The sequence below is a fragment of the Mycena indigotica genome (assembly GCF_014461135.1).
Source record: "Mycena indigotica strain 171206Taipei chromosome Unknown Mind.scaff0009, whole genome shotgun sequence".
NCBI classification, from domain to species: Eukaryota; Fungi; Basidiomycota; class Agaricomycetes; order Agaricales; family Mycenaceae; genus Mycena; species Mycena indigotica.
This window is the reverse complement of record NW_023503008.1, coordinates 1,062,112-1,083,130: the sequence shown is the minus strand read 5'-3', so window position 1 is coordinate 1,083,130 and position 21,019 is coordinate 1,062,112. Positions and strand designations below refer to the sequence as shown.

General features: G+C 49.8%; 10 protein-coding genes across 10 annotated transcripts; 5 read left to right on the top strand and 5 right to left on the bottom strand.

The window, feature by feature from the left end:
• Positions 1-387: 387 nt before the first annotated feature.
• MIND_01015600 (General amino acid permease) lies at positions 388-2,589 on the bottom strand (the record flags this gene model as incomplete). The annotated part of the gene is made up of 12 exons (XM_037366749.1): positions 388-539; positions 574-623; positions 670-779; positions 823-894; positions 941-1,059; positions 1,102-1,758; positions 1,816-1,850; positions 1,900-1,919; positions 1,973-2,169; positions 2,220-2,327; positions 2,380-2,397; positions 2,454-2,589. The coding sequence occupies 12 exons, from the start codon at positions 2,587-2,589 to the stop codon at positions 388-390; spliced, it is 1,674 nt and encodes a 557-aa protein (XP_037216143.1).
• A 123-nt stretch (positions 2,590-2,712) lies between these two features.
• MIND_01015500 (General amino acid permease) lies at positions 2,713-3,309 on the bottom strand (the record flags this gene model as incomplete). Its single annotated transcript, XM_037366748.1, has 2 exons — positions 2,713-3,216; positions 3,262-3,309. 2 exons carry the CDS (start codon positions 3,307-3,309, stop codon positions 2,713-2,715), a joined length of 552 nt encoding a protein of 183 aa, XP_037216142.1.
• An 80-nt stretch (positions 3,310-3,389) lies between these two features.
• On the top strand, positions 3,390-4,609 carry MIND_01015400 (uncharacterized protein; the record flags this gene model as incomplete). Its single annotated transcript, XM_037366747.1, has 6 exons — positions 3,390-3,664; positions 3,723-4,053; positions 4,102-4,200; positions 4,247-4,267; positions 4,317-4,511; positions 4,565-4,609. The coding sequence occupies exons 1-6, from the start codon at positions 3,405-3,407 to the stop codon at positions 4,607-4,609; spliced, it is 951 nt and encodes a 316-aa protein (XP_037216141.1). The 5' UTR covers positions 3,390-3,404.
• A 22-nt stretch (positions 4,610-4,631) lies between these two features.
• Positions 4,632-5,423, bottom strand: MIND_01015300 (Trafficking protein particle complex subunit BET3; the record flags this gene model as incomplete). The annotated part of the gene is made up of 4 exons (XM_037366746.1): positions 5,349-5,423; positions 5,096-5,293; positions 4,801-5,043; positions 4,632-4,751 (listed from the first exon to the last, which is right to left on the bottom strand). The coding sequence occupies exons 1-4, from the start codon at positions 5,406-5,408 to the stop codon at positions 4,632-4,634; spliced, it is 621 nt and encodes a 206-aa protein (XP_037216140.1). The 5' UTR covers positions 5,409-5,423.
• Positions 5,424-5,473: 50 nt separating this feature from the next.
• MIND_01015200 (uncharacterized protein) lies at positions 5,474-6,509 on the top strand (the record flags this gene model as incomplete). The annotated part of the gene is made up of 5 exons (XM_037366745.1): positions 5,474-5,509; positions 5,554-5,591; positions 5,640-5,818; positions 5,864-6,384; positions 6,432-6,509. 5 exons carry the CDS (start codon positions 5,474-5,476, stop codon positions 6,507-6,509), a joined length of 852 nt encoding a protein of 283 aa, XP_037216139.1.
• Positions 6,510-6,545: 36 nt separating this feature from the next.
• On the bottom strand, positions 6,546-8,077 carry MIND_01015100 (uncharacterized protein; the record flags this gene model as incomplete). The annotated part of the gene is made up of 5 exons (XM_037366744.1): positions 8,034-8,077; positions 7,955-7,985; positions 7,593-7,898; positions 6,978-7,540; positions 6,546-6,924 (listed from the first exon to the last, which is right to left on the bottom strand). Exons 1-5 carry the CDS (start codon positions 8,072-8,074, stop codon positions 6,546-6,548), a joined length of 1,320 nt encoding a protein of 439 aa, XP_037216138.1. The 5' UTR covers positions 8,075-8,077.
• A 54-nt stretch (positions 8,078-8,131) lies between these two features.
• Positions 8,132-9,677, top strand: MIND_01015000 (uncharacterized protein; the record flags this gene model as incomplete). Its single annotated transcript, XM_037366743.1, has 6 exons — positions 8,132-8,173; positions 8,223-8,261; positions 8,310-8,488; positions 8,538-8,752; positions 8,805-9,137; positions 9,190-9,677. 6 exons carry the CDS (start codon positions 8,132-8,134, stop codon positions 9,675-9,677), a joined length of 1,296 nt encoding a protein of 431 aa, XP_037216137.1.
• A 123-nt stretch (positions 9,678-9,800) lies between these two features.
• On the top strand, positions 9,801-10,941 carry MIND_01014900 (uncharacterized protein; the record flags this gene model as incomplete). Its single annotated transcript, XM_037366742.1, has 7 exons — positions 9,801-9,839; positions 9,888-10,004; positions 10,054-10,275; positions 10,325-10,388; positions 10,437-10,516; positions 10,569-10,700; positions 10,756-10,941. 7 exons carry the CDS (start codon positions 9,801-9,803, stop codon positions 10,939-10,941), a joined length of 840 nt encoding a protein of 279 aa, XP_037216136.1.
• A 3,526-nt stretch (positions 10,942-14,467) lies between these two features.
• Positions 14,468-18,616, bottom strand: MIND_01014800 (uncharacterized protein; the record flags this gene model as incomplete). The annotated part of the gene is made up of 19 exons (XM_037366741.1): positions 14,468-14,827; positions 14,886-15,168; positions 15,234-15,499; positions 15,551-15,939; positions 15,984-16,080; positions 16,130-16,303; positions 16,353-16,525; positions 16,576-16,643; positions 16,692-16,715; positions 16,761-16,823; positions 16,872-16,979; positions 17,030-17,332; positions 17,380-17,447; positions 17,500-17,580; positions 17,630-17,644; positions 17,695-17,907; positions 17,957-18,025; positions 18,076-18,114; positions 18,164-18,616. 19 exons carry the CDS (start codon positions 18,614-18,616, stop codon positions 14,468-14,470), a joined length of 3,246 nt encoding a protein of 1,081 aa, XP_037216135.1.
• Positions 18,617-18,682: 66 nt separating this feature from the next.
• Positions 18,683-20,981, top strand: MIND_01014700 (uncharacterized protein; the record flags this gene model as incomplete). Its single annotated transcript, XM_037366740.1, has 10 exons — positions 18,683-18,813; positions 18,864-18,966; positions 19,020-19,114; positions 19,162-19,246; positions 19,300-19,465; positions 19,512-19,613; positions 19,668-19,769; positions 19,821-20,064; positions 20,111-20,513; positions 20,562-20,981. Exons 1-10 carry the CDS (start codon positions 18,692-18,694, stop codon positions 20,979-20,981), a joined length of 1,842 nt encoding a protein of 613 aa, XP_037216134.1. The 5' UTR covers positions 18,683-18,691.
• Positions 20,982-21,019: the final 38 nt, after the last annotated feature.

The window sequence follows — 21,019 nt, the reverse complement described above, 5'->3', positions numbered from 1 at the left end:
TGACGCGACTGCAGAATTTTGAATGGACAGATGGGTACAACGTGCGGTTCGGCCTCATCAATGTCGCGTATAATGTCGGTGTTGTCCTGCCTTTTGTCATTTGACTGACTGAATCTCCAGGCCTCGGGACAAGGCTCGCAACAACGCAACCCTAAGCTCTCTTCAGCATATCTACGCGGAGTTCTTACCCAGGGGAAACCGATTAATCCTTACAACTTCGCCTTGTAATGCCTACATCTGGGCTTTGTGCGCTTCAAGAGACGAGAGTAGTAGAACTAGCAAGATTGTCTCAGAAGGCACCGCGAAAGGTTTTGATGCCCCAGTTACGACTTTGCATGCTTGGTCGCACCTATCTTATCTGATGCAATTAGCAATTTATATGATTGTCTATCCAAATAAAAAGTCGCGCGTTGTACCGATCCATCCACTTGATTTCTCCGGTTCTTTACTCGACTCTTCGTAGAAGTCGATTTCCTCCCGCTCTTTGTGGAAGAATGTCACGTCTTCTGACCGCTGCCACTGGAAAACCATTCGTTTGACTTTGGGCTCACTATCGAAAAAGAGCTCACGTACGGACGAGCGACGGATGACTTTCCAGCTGATGAAAAGCACTGGTGCTACACCTGCATAATGTTAGCTTCGATGTGCGCTGCCAGAAATAATACTTACCAAGTGACGCGTAGGAGAATAGGAAGGTTGGCACATCCCAATTCCCTGGCAGGAAGACTGTCCAACCCCCAACAAATGCCATCACGAAGGTTCCAACAAAAGCATAATATCTTTAACAGTCTGATCAGCGAGCGTTTCAATAAGAAGGTAGACTTGCCCGCAGAAAGGTTGCCAGAATGATTTGTGGGGCAAATAATCTCTTGGGATACCCTGGGCCTTCATGGCCTACTGGGGTTGAAAAAGGTCTGGTAATGTACGTTTTAAGACGTACGTAGTAGAATTTCAGGTATGAAAACGAGATGATGGCGTAGTTGAGGAGCTGGGAAGCAGTTACGAGGTTGACAAACCACTGCAACACGACCGACGCGTTATTTGACACCTGCAAGAAAGCTAGATGCGTCAGGCGGGGGTGCACAGCAAAGGACGACAAACATAAGAGGGCGATAACGAGCGTTACGAGGACGCTGTAGATGGGAACTCCGCGTTTAGTACAGATGGCAAGGAATCTCGGCATCTTGCCTTGCAGCGCAAGACCGAAAAGCGTCCGACTGGCGCAGTACACGTAGCTGTTTCCGGCGGAGAAGATGGAGGTCATGATGAGTGCGTTCACGATATGCGGGAGGATGGGAATTTTCATGCGCTCCATGGCAATAACGTAGGGTGACGAGCCAGCACCCGGTCGTGCGTCAGATAGCGCTTTGAGAAGATTTTCGTCGTTGTATGGCACAACGATACCAACACAGAGAGAACCGAGGACGAAAAAAGCAGTAAGACGGACGAACACGGCTTTGAATGCACGTGGAAGTGTGCGTCGCGGGAACTCTGCTTCGCCAGCCGTCATCGAAACATAATCCGGTCCAGCGATTGTAAAGGATGCTTGAATCAAACAACTCAGGAAGCCGAGGAAGCGCCCGAGGTCGCCAGTTTTGATATGTTCAGCAAAGGGGGCACCTGGGACCTTAGACGGATTCCAGTTGCGGAAGCCATAAGTGTCGTGTAGCGGGTTCCCCCCAACCATTGTAAAAAATGTGAAAAGCATCAAGCCCACAGCAAGGATGACTTTCCCGATGGAAAGGTAAAATTCCGTCTCTAGACGAAGAAGAAATGAGTCCCGCAGAAATGTTTGAAAAATGGGTTCAGACGCACCTCCATACCATCCCACAGCAAAAAGGTTGAGAAAACTTGGAATACATGAGCAATAACCCAAATGTTGGAACGCAGACAACTAACGCGTAGCATAATAGAACAAACTGCCAAATTCATTAGCATAAACTTGAACGAATAGCGATAAGGAAGACTTCACCGCAATCACTGCAGATATCGGGATCTTATCTGTCCAAAATTGGAGGACAAGATTGAAGGCCACAACTTCGAACGGAACGAGAGCGGCCTCAAATATGAAGAAGTTGACGCCCGCGCAAAAGCCAAGAGCAGGATCGACGAATCTATCAGCAAAACGAACAAATGGAGAGGCGATTGGGATCCATGTAACCATTTCAGCTGTGGAATCAACTGAGTTGGAGACGATCTTGTTCCAACAAAAGACTTACAGAGGCAGTTATTGACGGCAAGAATGAATGTTGACCATATCGTGAAAGCAAGGAATAGGCTTCCAGGACCACCTCTAGTCAGACTGGAGCCAATTTGCACGAACAACGCTATTTTCCTCTTGATTAGATATGACGCGGTCGCGTGGACTTGAACGCGTACCAGTTCCAATGGTTCCGCCTGACGTGTGTTTTTTTTAGAAAAAAGACAGGCAGATATGGAGAACAACCACACACCGATGCCAATGAGCTGAATATGCCGACTCTTGAGCGACCTATGGGTCTGATCGCGGGGTCCAGACGTGTCAGACACATGGGAGACAACGTCGACGTCAGGAAATGGCTTATCGCGTGCGCCTTTTTCGTTGTCCATGGCCGTGCGGGGTCAAGAAGGGCTTGGTGACGATGACACCTGATAGTTGGTGCATGGTTCCTCTAAACCCGGGTCGCCCAAAGCGGATCAGATTAGAAAAAAATATCCTCTTCTACACACACTCTATGCCCAGCGTTCTACCCTATTTAGCTTTTTCGCCGTCTTGGCGTTATTCTGCGTTGTCTGCCCACGAACTGGGAGACCCATAGCATGTCTCCGACCAACATAGCTTCCAATCATCTTCTGGTGGGCGATGTTCTCCCGCACGACTTGTCTCAGCTCAGCCTCTATTTTGAGTTCCTTCAGCTTATCCGGTAGCACCCGTCTATCCCGTAACCGCCGTAGAAGAAACTCGGGCTTTTTGTTGTCGACTTCGCGTTTAGCGCGCTGAGCACGGAACTCAGTCAAGAGTTCGGAATGCGGCTTCGTGGATGGTGTGAAGTCGGGGGTGGCAGTGGGAAAACGGAGTGGGGAGAGCGAGTCTTTAGGCGAAGAGAGAAATGATGCGAGGGCAGTCACTTGCATTGGCGACAGGTCGCGGACTTTGCAGGTATTATGCATTTGGAAACGGGCGCAGATACGCGCCGCAGTGTGGTGGCCTATGCCATAGAAAGAAGTGAGCGCGAACTACATTTGGTCAACGGCGTTGGAGATAGAAAGAGTGAGTTTTACCTTAACTAAATGGTGGTCAGGTAGATTAACGCCTAACACATAGACCATAGCGGAAGGCCCAGGACCTGTAGTGCCTCTGGTTGAGTGGGGGGTGAAGGGATCAGCTGTCGTGACCGCCGTGACGCACCTTTCTCTCAACCACGATGGCAGCCAAACCAGAGGACGCATTGATGAAGCAACGGCTTCAAAATCACGAAGAATTCCTACGACAGAAACAAGCCATTGTCCGAGAGACCGAAAGGTCGCGGCCCTCCGCCAACCGATTCGTCGGCCAGTTCGACTCTGTGGAGGATTCTTTGAAGAACAGCACCGTCGGATTGGTTCACTTGGAAGACTTTCAACAGCGCCGAAGAGAAATTGAGGAGACTCAGGCGCGCGAGGCGGCGAAGTCCAATGCTGTCAAGTATTTGTCTACTTCTGTTGTTGGATTCTGTACCTAACGTTATAGAGTGATTGTTTAGGGATGATAAAAAGGCCAAGAAGAGGAAAAAAGCTTCCAAAGTGACACTGTCGTTTGCTTTGGACGACGAGGAAGGCGCAGGAGATACCAATTCACCCGGTCCCAGTGCTAAAGAAGACGAGGAAGAACGTGCTGCAAAGCGAAGCAAGTTCAGAAAAAATCCTGCCGTGGATACGTCGTTTTTACCAGACCGCGAGCGAGAAGAAGAGGAACGTAAGGAGCGCGAGCGGCTGAGATTGGAATGGCTGCAAAAGCAAGAGGATATGAAATTGGAAGAGATCGAGATTGCGTACTCTTATTGGGATGGCAGTGGTCATCGCAAGAGCGTTAAAGTCAGTTTGTTCCTTCTATCCTTGTCTTTTTTTTCCTTATTCGGTCAGTGCAAGAAAGGAGATGAAATTGGCCACTTCCTGGAGAAATGTCGCAGCCAATGCCCAGAATTGCGCGGTGTGAGCGTGGATAATCTCATGTATATCAAGGTGCGACCTAGCTCCTTCAGGGTCTTAGAAACTAATGGGACTCCAGGAAGACCTGATCATTCCTCATGTTCGTATGCTATCAACCATTCCTCAGCCTTCTCATCCATCTACTACAGCACTACACTTTCTATGATTTCATTATCAATAAGGCCCGGGGCAAGTCGGGACCTTTATTCAATTTCGACGTCCATGATGATGTCCGCCTACTCTCGGACGCGACAGTTGAGAAGGATGAGTCCCATGCTGGAAAGGTTGTGGAACGGAGCTACTACCAACGCAATAAACATATTTTCCCCGCATCACGTTGGGAGGTAATCCGTCCTTACCCTCCTTTCAGTAGTTTATTGACTATCATTCCATGCAGGTCTTCGACCCGGAGAAGAACTATGGCAAGTACACGATTGCTTGACGCATAAATAGATACGGTTCGATTAGTCGTCTCCTACGGGTACTTCTTCCTCGAGGTATTTTATCAATTTCACGCGTATTTCGGTTGTTTCGTCTCCGCGTAAGACGTCCGATATAAACTCAGCTTGGACCTGCATCTGAACCTGCAAAATGGGCGATTAGAAGCCGAGGATATGGTTATGGGTAACCCACCATCTCCAAAGCACCGCGTATGACCCCACAAAGCACGTTGCTGAACCAAAGACCACCCTCCAATGTTTCCTCGGGAAGCTCTACGAATTCCGCCAAGGGATTCTCGTCTAATGTGAGAGTAAACGACGATCCTGCACTTGTTTGCATTGGACCAGTGCTTGCTGGTCGGCCAGGAGAAGGCGGTGGTTGTTGTATGCTATGGTTCACTGCCGGTGTAATGTTTAGAAACGATTTGAAGCCGACCTATCTCTGATAATTAGCAACTGACAGTCAGAGCAACGAACGATACACGCACCTTTGCGACCACCTCGCCAACCTCACGAAAGTCCGCACAGCGACCGATACCACTCTTTGCCAGGAAATCCTCTATCAGTCGCGTCCCGATGTTGTAGCCCATCTTTTCCAGCTGCTTGTTGACCTCGGCGTAGTCTTCGTAGTCTTGGATTAGCTGGACGACCAGCGCGCCATAAGTCAAGGCGAACAATTCCGCATTCTATGCAAGATAACCATGAAGACAAGCTCGGATATTGTTGGGCGGGGACACCCACTACTTTCTCCGGTCGACTTTTCCAGAGGTCCTCGCCGATGCCTTTATATTGCTTCGACATGGCGGTGATCGTCAAGTTGCTTCGCGTGCCAAATCAGGTCTGACAAGTTTTTCCCCAACACCATCATGTCCCGACCAGAGCTCATCGCGCCGCCAGAAATTGTACGCCCTAGCTGGCCAAACACCTAGATGTTGAGCTTTTGCAGTATTATGGCGACTCCGAGGCCAAAAAGTACACCCAAAAGTAGGTCATCCCAGAAAATTGTCTGCTCGATGTCGAAACGAATGGCAGCACTCGCAATCAGCAAATACAAGCGGACATGACTTATCGCGCCCTGGAACTGTTAAATCTTCCCCCTGATGAACCTGCCTATCTGCTGGACATCGGATGCGGCTCTGGTCTGTCTGGTGAAATCTTAGACGAGGAGGGTTATGTCTGGGCTGGCGTCGACATCGCACCCAGCATGCTTGGTATATATATACTCTTTCCTTGCTGCTGGCCTGACCGTTTGGAAGAGGTCGCACTCGAACGGGAAGTGGAAGGAGACCTGTTTCTACAAGATATTGGCCAAGGATTTGGCTTCCGTCCAGGCAGCTTTGACGGGGCCATCAGCATATCAGTATTGCAATGGCTGCTGAACGCGGAAACCTCCCATCCAACGTCTTCACCGCCTCACCGACTAGCCCGATTCTTCCAAACCCTCCATTCTGCGCTGCGAAATCCATCGCGCGCCGTCTTCCAATTCTATCCATCGTCAGACGACCAAATACAACTCATTACATCCATTGCTCAGAAGGCCGGCTTTGGAGGTGGTATCGTGGTTGACTACCCGAATTCTAAAAAAGCCAAAAAGGTGTTTTTGTGTTTGTTTGTTGGCGGAGGTGGAGGTGGTACATCACTGCCTCAGGGCTTGGACGGGGAGGAGGTTGATGATGGCGGAAAGGCGCGGTTCGAGAGGAGAAGGGAACGCGAAAAAACCAAGAATGGTAAACGGAAAAACATCAAGGATCGAGATTGGATCCTCAAAAAGAAAGAGGTTTGTTTGGCGTGTTTGCGCTGGGTCAAAGGTTGACTCTTGGACAGTTGTACCGGAAACGAGGCAAAGAAGGCGTTCCAAACGACTCAAAGTTTACGGGTCGCAAGCGACGCGCCGTGTTTTAATTATATTATACGGTCTTTTTCTACAGATTTCGTTTTTCATGCGTGAAACAAGTCCCCGAGGAGCGAAACCGCTTCGTTCGCTGGATTCCGAATGAAGTGACCTTGCAGAGCGGCCATGCTGACCTTCCGACCTTGTTCTTGATTTTTTTGAACAACTTCTTCGACCTGGTGTGCCAGTCTAGCAAACTCATCAACAGGGAGATCAATTCCGCTGTAAAAGTTTTCAAAAAGCGTGCGCGCTTGTTGAGACGACGCATCATCGACTAGAGCCATGAAATCGACTCTGCCTGGGCGAATCAGAGCAGGATCTAATTTGTCAACGTGATTGGTCGTCATAAACACGATTCGCTCTTCCCCGGAGGCGACACCATCTAGTGCATTTAAAAATCCAGAGAACGTGATGGAGGATTGGTATCTAAGGGGCGGAAATGAGTGTCAAATCTAGAGTCGAGTAAGAAGAGACGATACCCGTCGGCAGTGGTCTGGACACGCTTATTGAAAGCTGCATCAATGTCCTCGATAAGAACAAAGCTGCGCTCGGGTACATTAGACAGAAGATGGTTCAGCTTGTCATCGGCCAAGCCTCGTTCGGAAAGGTTGACGATACAGATATCGTATGATAACGAGCCAGCCAATGCCTGAATGAACGAAGTTTTCCCGGACCCAGGCGGGCCATGAAGAAGATAGGCACGTCGATATGGCACACCGCGGTCAGCATACCACTGCCGTCGTCCGAGAAAAGACTTGATGTCTTGCTCGATCTTCTCACCCAGCCCGGACTCTAAGACTACACTCTTTAGCGGGCGTTTACGGCGTGGTTTGCCAAATGGACGCCACTCGATTCCCCAGGCGGTGTGGATCACAAGTTTGCCTTCCTGACCACGCATACCTAGATCACGTGCCTCCGCGAGTAGCTGAGGAAACAACGTTCGGTCGCGAGACAGTGTGGTTAATGTAACGGTTTCCCAAGGGACAGACATGCCCGTTTGCTGGCCGCCCATCATGGAACGCGTCTCTCGCTGTCGTTTAACCTTTTTTATATGATAAATGAGCAGCAGAAATGGAAGACGGGTTGTAACCAACCTGCATCCACGCGCCTTTGTATTTGAACCAATGAGTGCCAGGACCAGCGACAAGCTGAAAAAAGACAGAAGAGCTGCCGTTGGGACGGCGTTCAATCATGGTGGCAACGCTTAGCTCGTGACTGCGAATCCACCTAGCAGCACGCGTCGGAATGTTGGGATTCGTCCGATGCGCCATCCAGGCCAGAAACCACTCATAAGCGCGGTCTCGGTTGTCGATTTCAAGAGAAACAAGCATCCGCCTCCGGAGAGCGGTTGCTGCCCAGATAGATCCAGTCCGGGCAAGCGTCATTGCCGCGCCAACGCCCTTTTTGAGAAATAGTTCAATTCATGGATAGTTTGGACAAGACACGGAGAAGGCACCAAGAGACCGAAACCAGCCTGAAAGTATGGGCTACGTAAGAGTTGAGAGCACAAAAAACTTGAACAAGACTTGAAATACTTGTCTGCAGCAAAACCAAGCAACGCGTCTGATGAAGGCATTTTAGTAAAAGGGAGCGTGACAAATGTGACAAGCGCGACAAACGCGATTTCTTGTTCATGCAGCTACAAGAGGCGTATGAAACCCTGGGACTTGAGCCTGTGAGCCGCTCCCTTTTCAACTGCTTCCCGAGTAATCTAATCTGTCTAGGGCTCCTCGCTCGACCTTGTCAAGAGCACGTACAAACAGGTCTGTAGCAACTTCTTTGTTCCATTCACTGTGTTCTTGAGCCAGTAGGTGGCCTTGCGGACCCACCCCGACAAGAATCCCGACAATCCAGATGCCACTGCCAAATTTCAGAAAGTGGGGGAGGCCTATAACGTGCTCTTGAAAAAGCTCGACCCTGCTGCCGAGGATTCTGACGACGATTATTATGATGAATTCTATGAAGAGGAAGAGGAGTTGGCCTTTTATATGCAAATAATTTCGGTGCTCTCTTTCCCGCCAAGTTGATTTTTCTTGCAGGTTTCTATTCGAGGAAATGATGAGGGGCCGTGCGAGTCGACACGCTCACATGCACTTCCGAAACCGGGAATACGATTTTGAAGAGAGAAGAGAAACGCCAGAGGAATACGCGGAACGCCTGCAACGCTCTAGACAAGACCAGATTGAAGCCCAGCAACGTCGTCAGAGAGAAGCAGCTGCTAAAAGGGCACAAGCAGAGATGGATCGTGAGAGAGGTGCGGGGTAGTGATATCAAAATTGACGCGTCAAACTAATTCTGGTTTCTAGAGCGGGAAGCAGCTGAGAAACGTCAGACCGCGAAGAAACAGGCTAAGAAGGCGCAAGCACAAGCAGATCGCACCAAAGCTCAAGCCACCGCTCGGTCAACGCAACAACTCGAACAGGCCAAACGGAGTGCTGTGTTCGCCTCCGCTCGCGCGGGAAGGAGCGAGGAAGTGAAGAAAGGTGTTTGGGAGGACAATGTTGATGCTGCGGGCGGAGAGGTCAAAGCGGGCTGTGACCAGTTTGTCAAGGCGATACCTCAAGATCGTAAAGAAACTCTGCTGCATATCACGGCTCGGAACGGAGATAAAGAATTGGTTGAATGGCTTGACGCCCACAGTAAGTCGTGTTTACCGTGTGTAGATTTCATCTCTTACGTGGACTGTTTCAGGTGCGGAGCCTGAAGAACGGGATTCCAAGACATATACGGCATTTCATTCTGCTCTCGAGTCCGGTCATATTGCTGTGGTCGAGTACTTCTTCCAAACACACGACCACAAAGACTCGGCCACTATCTATGATCCTCCTGAATCGAAAACGCTGCTCTCACTCGCAGTCAACTCGCATGAGCCTGAGCTAGTTTGGATGATTCTCGACAAAGGTTTGGCGACCCAGGTGGAAATTAACGAATCTTGGACATGGATCACATCAAGTGGCGGTCGATCTTCAATGAAGAACCACCCCAGGGCTAACGAAAGCCAATTTGAAGACATTCTGAAGCTACTCATGCGCTACGGAGGATTTACCCCGCCTTCAACCCCAAGTAATAGTGGCCATTGGGATGAACAGCCAGAAACACCGACAACTCCGAAATCCAAAGGCAATCGAGGCAGGGGTAGAGGTCGTGGGCGTGGGCGCGGTCGTGGACGTGGAAACTGAACATTCTCCTTGCCTTTCTTGTCTAATTTACACTACTTTGTCTTCTACTGTACCATACACTACTCATTCAATTTAGCCTGACGCAAGCGTGACCGTTTCACCATCACTCGTTTCTTGACCAACATGGGTCGTCTCGCGGAAATGCAACGCAAGCTCTTAGAGGTTGGCTAGGCTCTCAATGACCCTGTGCAGAATTTCATGACTTTCCAGCAAATGATGGGTCCAGAGGCAATGGGTGTCGCCAATGCAAATTTGGTTTGGAGTGACGACAAAGTGTGTCGCAACTTTCTTTGCGGTACCTGCCCACATACGCTGTTCACCAATACAGTGCGTCTTCTTTGCTCCCCTGTTTATACGTCTAACGCATCTGTCCTAGAAAATGGATCTGGGAGCATGTCCCAAATCGCACACTGAACGACTAAAGGCGGATTATAACGAAGCGAAAAGCAAGGACCCGAACGACCCAATACACGCGCGGTTCCAGTTGGAGTATGAGTCAAACATATTTTCGTTTGTAGACGAATGCGACCGTCGGATCCGTGCAGCTCATCGGAGATTGGAGAAGACCCCAGAAGAGAATGCAAAGACAACAAACTTGGTAAGGATGACAAGTATTCCACGCTGGCGCTGATCCTCTCTCACGCCAGATGAGGGAAATCGGTGAGATTGAACTGGCTATCCAAGGTGGAACAGAGAAGATTGAGCAACTGGGTCCGCCTTTTCGAACTGATGCATAATGAAGCTGAATTGCTGTTGTAGGTGAACAGGGAAAAGTGGAGGAGTCAATGCGAGAAATGGCTGCGATTGAGGCGCTAAAAAACGAGAAGGCAGACAAGGAGGTACGGAGGCAGTATACCCAAGTTAAGACGCGGAAAGACTGACTGTGAACAGCGAGAGCTACAGCAACTCACTGATACTTCAGGGGCTTCTGGTCACCAAAAATTGCGTGTCTGTGATGTTTGTGGCGCGTACCTCTCTGTGTTGGACTCGGACCGTCGTTTGGCAGATCATTTTGGAGGCAAGGTCAGCCACTATTCTATATCAGGCGAACATCTGACTCAAACGACATCGTGTTCAGATGCATCTAGGGTACCACGAGTTACGCAACATGCTGCAGAAGTTTAGGGAAGAACGGGAAAAGGCCAAAGCGGCTGGCGTGAGTGCACCTTCAACAGCGCAAGCCAGCAGCAACGGTCGAGAACGGGGCGGGAGAGATGAAGGCCGAGGAGGGTATGATCGTCACTCAAGTTCACGGTATGAGTGAGTGCCTTTTTTTGTGAATGATCTGCCTTTGTTGCTGACACAATGAGTAGTGACCGACGACGAGAGCGATCTCGGTCTCCAGCTGGACGGAGTTCCCGTCGATATTGAGGACATATTTGATACTTAGCTAGCAACTAAACCTGTGTAGTGTAGCTCAACTACCAACTTTGTCGTCATTCAGGAAAGCGTGTGACACTTGTATTCTTGCACTTTCCTTCTTGCTCTCACTTGGCTTTCTCGTTCTTTGCTTCTCGGTTGTTTTCTGGCCAACGCTGTATGTTTGTGTACCCTTACCCCCGTGGGTATGCTGCTCATGAATCTACAGCTGGTGAATCGATCTATCTGGGTTTGAACCCCGATGGACACTTACGACCCAATAACTACTATGCCCATGATGGAGACTTCCCCAGTCTCTACTGAATCGACCCAGTTTCTACAAACCCTACCCGTGTTTACCGATCCACTCACGATGCAGACACCGCCAATGATGCCCCCAGTCTCATATATGCCAGCCACCGCACCGCCAACGTTCACCGACTACCCTCAATATCAAATGATGGACCAGACAGTCGACGTTATCCCTCACCAATCTTCGTTTGGGGTCAATACTTCCTCGTCCCTGGCCTCAGCACTCGACCCAGCCGCGGTAGTCCCTACAGCAGCAGCACGCTGTCGTGCTAACACGCTTTCCGCTCTTCCGTTTGTCCCATCTCCTACCCTTTTTGGCGATGCGTCGGTTAAACAGGAAGAGCATCCGAAAGAGCGAGTGGTCGGCAACATGCTCAGGAAGTGAGTTGCAAATTGATTCCATGTTCCGTCGTTTATTCAACCATTCTTCGCCAGTATCGCTCAGGTAATGAAGACTGCTGGCGACGCCTGTCACCAAAACCAGGCGGCACGACCTATCACCCCCGGCGACGAACAAAAAACTCGACAAGTAATAGCGCAGATTAACGACCTTATCCATGGCATGGGGCTTCCCACAATACCGACAACTCCTGCAGAACCCTCGCGCAACCTGAAACGTCATGCCGGAGAAATACCTGCTGAGCAACCTCCGGTTAAGAAGATTCTAAAGCCAGAACCAGAAGACATCAACCTTTCTATGTTGCCGATCACGCCGTCAGCAACCGTGACTTATGCTCGAGCTCATCTTGGCCCTTCCTCCAAGTCGCAGCCCCCGTCCAGGCCTCCTACTCCACCTCTGAACGTAAGGCCTGTCCCTTCCAATGCTCGGCCACCTCCCTTTCCGCCATTCAACATTCCCAACCCAGTATTCGATGCAGCAGCTCACCGTTTTGGCCACTCAAATCGCCACCACAATCATTCCCGCTCTATGGGGTCTATCCCCCGTGAGGCTAATGGCTTCAACGCCGCCTCAGCACCTGCTGGTCGGATGGCCCGTAACGGCTATTTTGCCCCAGAACACAGCTGGAAGGGTCTCCCGCCAAAATCAGCACCCACGCTCCCTACATTCCCATATACCGCAACCATGGAGGTTATGCCTCCCGTTCCAGCCCTACCTCCTGCATCTGAACCCGTCGATGAAGAAGACGAAGATGGAGACAATGCAGATGGCGATGAGATCGACACATTCTCACCGTCGGGTAGCTCTCAACATTCGGTGAAGGGTTTCTTTGCAATGTCTCCAACGTTTTCTGACTAATGCTATCCGCAGTATTCCGAAACTACGCCCGTTTCAGACATACCGTCAGAATACCGAGCCGAAGTCGACCGGTTGTTCAAAGCGTATTTAAACCGCATTTGCTCTAATTGCAAGTCTCTCGTTATCAGCCAACTATTGCGACGCTTATTCCATTTGATAGTGGATGCAACCGACAACAAAGGCGACCCGATCCACCAGCAGCTGATGGCCAAGGCAAGTGCTGAATTAGGCCAGATATCGCATCTGAAATCTCATCTAAATCTAGAAAATGCAGAAACTGGACGAATCGACTGATTTCCGTCCTTTTAAGTTTCGGATACAGGCCTTCACGGCCGCATTCCTGGAGATGGCACGTGGCGCTTCTTGTTTAGGCGGACAATTGCTCATCGTCATCATAGCTCGCTGAAAACGGTTATCCCGAAGAAAAGATTCCGATGAAAAAGGCAAGTCAGCTGGCACGGTAGCATCCGCAACTGTTTAACGGCGTCAGGTTCGGAACTATCTGTGGCGGCAGCCTTTGATTTTGCGCTTCAACGAGGACGGCAAGAAGGCAAAATCGAAGGGTAACCATATTTGGAACGTTGACGCGAAGAAGACTGTTGACGGATGGGAGTTTCGTCCGTTCGTTCGTAAAATCGCTGGACTTCCTCCGCCCGTCGCCTATCCAAGCATACCTTGGATATGGAAACCGCGTATTTGGGATCCGCAGGCCAGCTGGACCAACATACCCGTCTACTACAGCTCACCATCCCTTCCGCCCTGGTTACAATGGCGAGACGATATCCTGTCGGGAACACCGCCCCCGAACGCCGAGAGTTGCGAGATCGTCACGCATGCTCAGGCACGTGCCTGGTCCATATTTTTTACTAATCTTGTGATTCACCTCTGTGCAGTTCTCGCTCGAGGGGCAGGATGCAATGTTGACGCGTACGTTTTTCTTGACGATTGCACCTTCCGCGAATACTCTAGTGGACCCTCCTTTCCCTGCTCGCCCGCTTATCGCTCCTCACCGGGCCGTGAGCGATCCGACACTCCCTGCGTGGTTCGTCTTTATCTTTCGACCTAGCAACATCTTGACTAACATTCATGTTCCAGGTCGACTCCTCATGCTGTACAGCCCGTGACTGACGAGGAGGACGAGGCGCGTGTAAAGTCGGTTCTTGAGCAGGTCGCAGAGCGGCTAACCCAAGAGACACAACCACCCGGCCATCTGGGTGTACAGAAAATGTTTGTTGAACAAACAGTCAACGCTTGTTTAGATGACTGCGAAGACGCCGAAAAGGAGCCCGAAGGAAGTCATGAACTTGCTGTTGCCGGCCAAAAAATTGTCGCCCAAGCTGCAGAGTATATTGTACGCAAACAATCGTTGCCAATGGCTTTGACGATTCCGCCCAACACTTCGGTCTTGCAAAACGTCGACACCAACACCCTGGTCGAGACCACGAAAGGCACGTCTGACGGTTGTTAACTTGATATTCTGACCTGATACTTGGGAGTACAGATGTCATTGCCGAAGCAGTCAAAGAGACAACTCAGACCAAGGCCACTACGGAAATCGACGAACTTTCTGTGCTCTTGATAGCGTGTCGGATGCTTGATTCAGCTTTGTTACGACCCCCCTCACAGCCACAGCCCCAGCCTCGCTGGCGTGAAACCATGCCTATCGGCTCTTTGCCCGACTGGTACGTTGAGCAATATGTGTAAACTCTTTTTCTTTGGAATTAGGTAGTGTGTGGACAACGGACCTCTCACTTTTTTTTCTTTGGGACTTTTGTGGGCTAGAAAGTCGCAGAATGTATCTCGTTTTCTTGTATAACCCTCGACAAATTTGTATTGTAATTAGTCAGCCACGAATGTAACCTCAATCAAAAGGCGTTTCGCAAGCGTCGCAAGCCAACAAATCGGTTCCGTTCTCCAAAGTGCATATTCTACAGATCTTGACCGCTGGGGCGAGCTGTTCGTCTGGAGGGCTAGACGACCTCGTGGCATTCGTTCGCCCGAGTAATGTACCTCCGAAACCGGCAGCCTCTTCGGTTTTCCTCTTCTTCTTTGGTGCTTCTTCTGAATCAGAAATTTCATAAACCTCGTTTTCCTGCTTGAGCTGGAGGATTGAGTGGGCAAGGACATTAATCGAGGCGGCCGTCGCTGAGTTATCTGACAGTTCTTCGTCGCGATAGAACAGACGCTGGCATATCGTCGGAATCTTCAGCTCCTTTTGAACCTATATTCGCGGGTGGTGTTGAGACTTGCAAATGACAAGGCAAATTTGACGCGCTCACGTGAACTTTGATGTCCTTGATCGTGGTTGTTTTCAGAATCTTCATCTTGGTCCGACTGGTGCTTTCTTTCGCGAGCCGGAGACGAGTTGACTGCCGTGGGCCGCCATAGAAGTTAGCAGCCTTCTTCTCTCCGGTTGTAGGCTCCTTCTGTTCAGATTGTATGGTAATCTCCGTTTCAAGCCATTCCGTCTGGCGGCGTTGGCGACACCCGGTGCAGACGGGTATCGGGTGAGTAAATGAGCGCTGAGATTTCTGGATCTCGATTAAAGGGCCTCCAGAGTATCTGGCAGTGATCGTCAGCAGAAGCCTCCCCAAGAAGAACAAAAGACATGTGCAAAGAAGTAGTACATTTGTTCGAGGTGGTCCCAGTCCGACTTCTTGATTACGGCAAGAGCTCCCCTCCAGTCAGCTTCGCAATTAGGATCGACCGCGAGCAGATTATGTTCACAGAAGAATGACTTGTTGTCGATACGATCGGGTCGAAGATTTTCAGATGGGCGGCTTACCCACGCTCGCCAGGCTTGGAGGAAGTCCGCCGGAGCCAGGGCGCATGAAACATCGTCCAAAGAGGCTTGGTATGAGCTTGCGTCGTCATACAAGGCCTTGAGCCTGGCCTGTCTCGTTATTCGATTACCTATCAACCAACCAACTGGACTAGGACTAACCTTTTCTTCCTCCGCACGTCGTCGGACTTGCTGTCGTTCTTCTGCACCCATATTTACAAGACTGTCGCAAACCAAGCACGACTCCAACTCGTCAGACAGCGGCTTCCAAGAAGGATATAGCGTTTGCAGCAATTCAACACCACGCCGCGATATCCTGCACCGTTGTGTGGTGTTGAGAGCAAGCCCACCATGCTCGCATTGAACGTGGCCCAAGTAATCGTCTGATCCGGGCGACGGATCACCCGTCGGGGTCGTCATTTTTGGTCTATTCAGCCTCCAGTCTTTCAGCCATGGCTTGGATATCCAATAGCTAACTTGAAGTGGTACCGGCTGGCATACCTCATCAAACTCTATTACTTGTTGGGGATGTTGCTTTGCATAGAGTTTGACTGAAAACGTTGTTCAGCGATCCAGGTAGAAACTAAAAATATACCATGGAATGTTTCTTCTACGCACTCTCGACATACGTCTTCCAACGTAAGCTCTGGCTCAATAACGCAGTTCAACTTCTTCATTTTGTCGTATGCATCCTGCGGCACATCAGTTGTTAGAATTTTCGTGTGGAGGGCGGCGCCTTACTCTACCGATGCGTTTCATTGACAGCGACTTCTTTGGATCGTATCGACCATGAACACAGATAACATCGTCTAGAGCAAGACGTTGTGGTTCCGTGGCATCAATGGCCAGAGTGGATTTGATGACGGCTGTTTGCAGGAACTCTTCCAAAGTTTTCTGACCAACGATAACGAAATCCTAAGTAGACACTTCAAAACAACGAGTATTTGAATGTGATGGAGAAAACCTTTTGATTTGCTGTGACAGACCACTGTCGGTATATATCCAGGACTTGAGTCCTCGTTCGTTGGTAGGCCGCGATAGTTTCTTGTTCCTTTGCGGCATAGGTGGCACAAGCGCGCTGATGAGCGGCATTCAGCTCATCGACAGCACTGAGAGCACGAGATGGAGGCTCGGGGACTAGAAAATCATAAGTCTTTTAGTCATGAAAAGTATCCTGTACGAGCCACCTTGTACAGAAGGACATGACTCCCGCCGAGCATAGATGAGCATATATGCATCCTTGGACGAAATACGACTGCGACATCAGTAGAAATAAAGGGAGACGGACAGTAAAAGTGCCTACTTCTCCGCATCCAATGTTGTTTGTCTAAGAAATACTAAGCATAAACATCATAAATCTCGGGAGACAGACCGCTCATCGTCGCTGTCGTCAATGCGCTGTCGCTTGCGCTTATTTTCACGCTGCTTTTTGCGGCTAGTGCTACGATGAGACAACAGGAAACAGCTTGAAACGGGAACTCACTTTTCATCGTCATCTACATCGATGATTGCTTCCTTCGCAGGAGGTTTGTCGCCTAATTTCTTGATCCTACTCACAACCTCGTCGTTGAATTGAAACCAGGAGCTCGAGCTACGGAATAAGGATAAACATGAATCAGAATGAGAAAGTAGTCCACCGACGTTACGTCATGAATTTGTGCCTCGTAGTGACCGTGATATGCCGATTTTCCTTTGTGCAGTAGGACGCCTCGTAATTCGTAGATATTAGAATCGGCCTTTGTCGACACATCCGCTGTTTTGCCGAGAAAGGGTGTCATGTCCAGGACTTGGGGGAACGTAATCACATTTTTGGACTTGACGCGCTCCATGGTGTCCAAGTTGTACGAAAACCGTTGCAAAGAGAAATGGATAACTGGTGGGAGGGACGCGAGCTCCGTATAGCGAGTTGCGTCCTGTAGGCCACCACACGTCGAGCAAGAATATCTGAAACAACTTGAGACCCTCGACTTGGTGAACCAGAAGGCACTTACTGATTGTCGCCCGACATCAGCTCTTCTCGCAACGAGTTTGAGATACCATCTTCAAGCTTCGTGTTGTTCTAGAAGATGTTGAGCTTGAGAGAGTTGCTTCGGTAGGAGCGTGGATCCTACCTTGAAGTTGATCTCTATTTCCAAAAAATCAGAATCTTTCGGACTATCGTTGCCGCATTTAGAACAAATTATCCCATAGACCTGGCTACAATATAAGCATAGCCCGGACCGAATTATATTCAAAACTGACCCGTTTTCCCTGAAACTATCCTGCAATCAAGGCCGAGGCGATCATTGGCTTATTCTTCCACATACCTGGTCCGTAATCAATGTCTTGAGAACAGGGTTAGATTGTTTTTGGAACTCAGTATCCAGATGTGAAAGGAAGAGTTTGGAAAACTCTTGAGCGTCCTGTTGTTCTGTCGTCTTTAGCTCAAGGGCTTCTACCAGCTTCTCGGGGTTGAACACATCTTGCGCGATGCATTGCAACGCCGCAAATGTGATTTGTAGCTGGAAAATGGGAGATTTCTGAGCATTTGGTCAGATCATTCACTAGTTCACGTTAGACAATAGTTACCTCAAAATTTCCCTCTGGCGGCTCGCAGTCGAACACGCCTCTCCGAAAGGCAAGATCTCGAAACCAGACCTGACATTGATGCATCGTTAGCCAGGGCCACACGTTTCAGAAGAGTGCACCTGTAGCGATGCGTTCGCATAACAAGTGGCACCAAGATTCTGGAGCAACGGTCCAGTTGAAGGAACTGACAACCATACTAAACGATACCTTCAAACCAACTGGTACACCGTTCTTCCTATCGTCTTCTGTAGGGTCGCGACCAAGATTTGCGACCTCGAGGAACATCTCACGCGCGTCAGCCTCAGATTCCCATTGTTTTTGGCCCTCGATGTAGTTGAGACAATTGGGATTGGTCTTGCACGAGCGCTTTGAACACTGCAGGTCGTCGTCGTCGTCGGAAATAACAATAATGTCCTCATCATTCGGCGGCGCCTCCTTCAGTCGCGGAGAGTACTTATTGCGACAGAAGCGGTGTGTATTCAGGGCAGACATGCCGCAGGTTGCGAGCAGATGGTCGTTGGTTATTTCAGAGACAGTCTTTGCCTCAGAAAGCACCCAGCCCCACGAAGTCGAGGCTGTGGTATGGGTTGTACGCTGGAGCATTTCTCCTGGATTCAGCCCCTTTGAAGACGCGTCGCGTTTGCGTTTAGTTGCCGTCATGGTGGATAAAAGGGAAATCAGGGTTGGGTCAATCGAACGCGTGACACGGCGTGTACTACTAATTCCTGCTCTTCAATGGACCGTATTCGGACTCGACTACGGGCTATATTCCGACCAGAGGGCGACCAGAGCCTGCTGCGATTACAACGCCGAAGGAAACTGGTGTCTGCACTCACGCAACGCGTGGACCTGATCAAGTTAGCATACTCTTGCTGCCTTGTCTTCTCCCCCAACTTGTTTGGTATAGATGGTCGTTTTTCCTCGTGGGCTACTTGTGGATGCTTGCGCTACCCTCTCAGCAGCTGGGTAGGGGTATATATATCGACGAAAATGCTCTACAGCCTGGGCAGGTTCGCATTCACCTCATTTCACTCCAAGCATTTTCTTGATATGAGCCTTCTAGGTCAATACATACTGGAATTGGGGTGATGTCGCAGCTGCAGACCGCTACTTAGAGCAATTAGAAGGACTACGAGACGCTAATGCAAGCAGCCATTTGTGCGCCCCCTCGCCGCACTTCCCGTTCCATGCTGAAACATTTCTAGACGCGCTTCCACTCTGGCTGCAGAATTCATGAAACTCGGCATACCGGCCTCCACTCAGAATTATCGCTTCTCCTCCAGTGTCGGTGTACGTCCGGCTTGATACCGCCCTTCATTGTGGTGTTTTAATCTTGCGGATAGACGGTGGAGGGAACCAACGCCTATGCTATCATCTCCTCCCCACGTACTTCTGGCACTGAAGCTATGGTCATAAGCGCTTCTTGGGTCAGCAGAATAGACGAAGCTAATGGGGCACTCAATCTCAGAGGCGTTTCAACTGTGCTTGCTCTCGCTGGGTTTCTCAAAAGTGCGCATGCCTGTAGTTGTATGGGATAACTTCTGACAGAGTACAGAATACTCATTGTGGGCGAAAGACATCGTTTTCGTAGTGAGCGATGGCCATATGGATGGAATGCAGGCATGGCTTAACGCATATCATGGGAGAACACAATCAAGTAACTCGCAATTCTACTTCCCTTTCATTCCTTGTTAACACGCTTGGTCAACAGACCTCGAAGCTGACGAGCTGGAGCTGACTTCGGGGGTGATATGGACTGCTCTCAATATCGATTACCCAGGTCATTCTTTCTCGCATCTTGGGATCTTCCATGGTGAGCAGATCTACACCATTTCTGCTATTTTCCAACTATAATTCATCCAAGAGGGTATCAACGGGCGACTACCAAATCAAGATCTTCTCAATTCGCTCACTTGGATTGCCAGATGGACCGTTCCTGTCATTATCTACGACCACCTTGAGACCCCCCGACTCCAAATCCCGTCCTGGATGCCCAACTCACTCCGCGATGAAATCCGTACCTATGACTATCGCTCCAGAAATGTATTGCGACATGTTAAGCATCAGGCGCGTGGTCGAGGTAGCGGCGTTCATGGGTTATTCCACCAGTAAGACTGCGCTTTCTTCCATATTTGTGTGTCCAATGCATCTTAGATTCCGTATCGACGCATTTACCATGTTCGCATTGCCCGCAACCGGGCCTCACGGGTTTCACGCTCTCGGCCACATAATAGAATCCACCCTTCGCACAACCAACAACCTCCTTGAGCGTCTTCATGCCTCGATATTTTTCTATATCCTTACCGCGTCGGAGCACTTTCTCAAAATCGGAAGTTACCTTCCAAGCGCCATCATGATTAGTGTTGCGATGATGTTTAGCGGACTGAAAGTTTGGTCTGACTCCGCCTGGGTTATGAGCTCGGACGAAAAGGGCAGCACGTGGATCCAGCGTCGGCGGCCTGTCCTCCCGGTGCTCGTCATAATGTTCTCGACGCATATTCTTGGATGCTCTGTTTTCGCATTGACCAAGACCTCCTGGTTCATCAACAACTTGAAGGTAATTTGTGTTTTCTTCGTCGCATGTTTTCGCTGACAACGAATTTAGACCTCATCCGCAATAATACTTGCCTTGTGTGGCACGCTCCCTCTCAGTGCCCTTTTCGTGCCGAAACAGAACCCGCATACTGTTGCCCCGATGTCCCAATTACTGAAGGCCCTCAACCTGTGTTTTGCCTCCACCGTTATCTCAATCACCACCGTTGTCAACTTCTCCCTCGCGGCAACTCTGGCGATTTTATTAGGCATCCCATTGACTGTATCCCTATCTTCTTCCCTCCTCCCCTTACGACTGGGCCAATATGGCGCATATTTGTCCCTCGCATTGGGCTGGTTATCAGCACAAGAAGAAATTCGAAGTGCACTCTGGGATTGGCAGATACTAGGAGTGTGGTTTGCCCCGTTTGTTTGCATTGTGTATACCCCCTTAGTGCTGCAAGCTGCCATTGCGTGCTTGTTGCCTGTGTAATAATACGGACTTACTTCACAATCACTTTGATTGTAGTC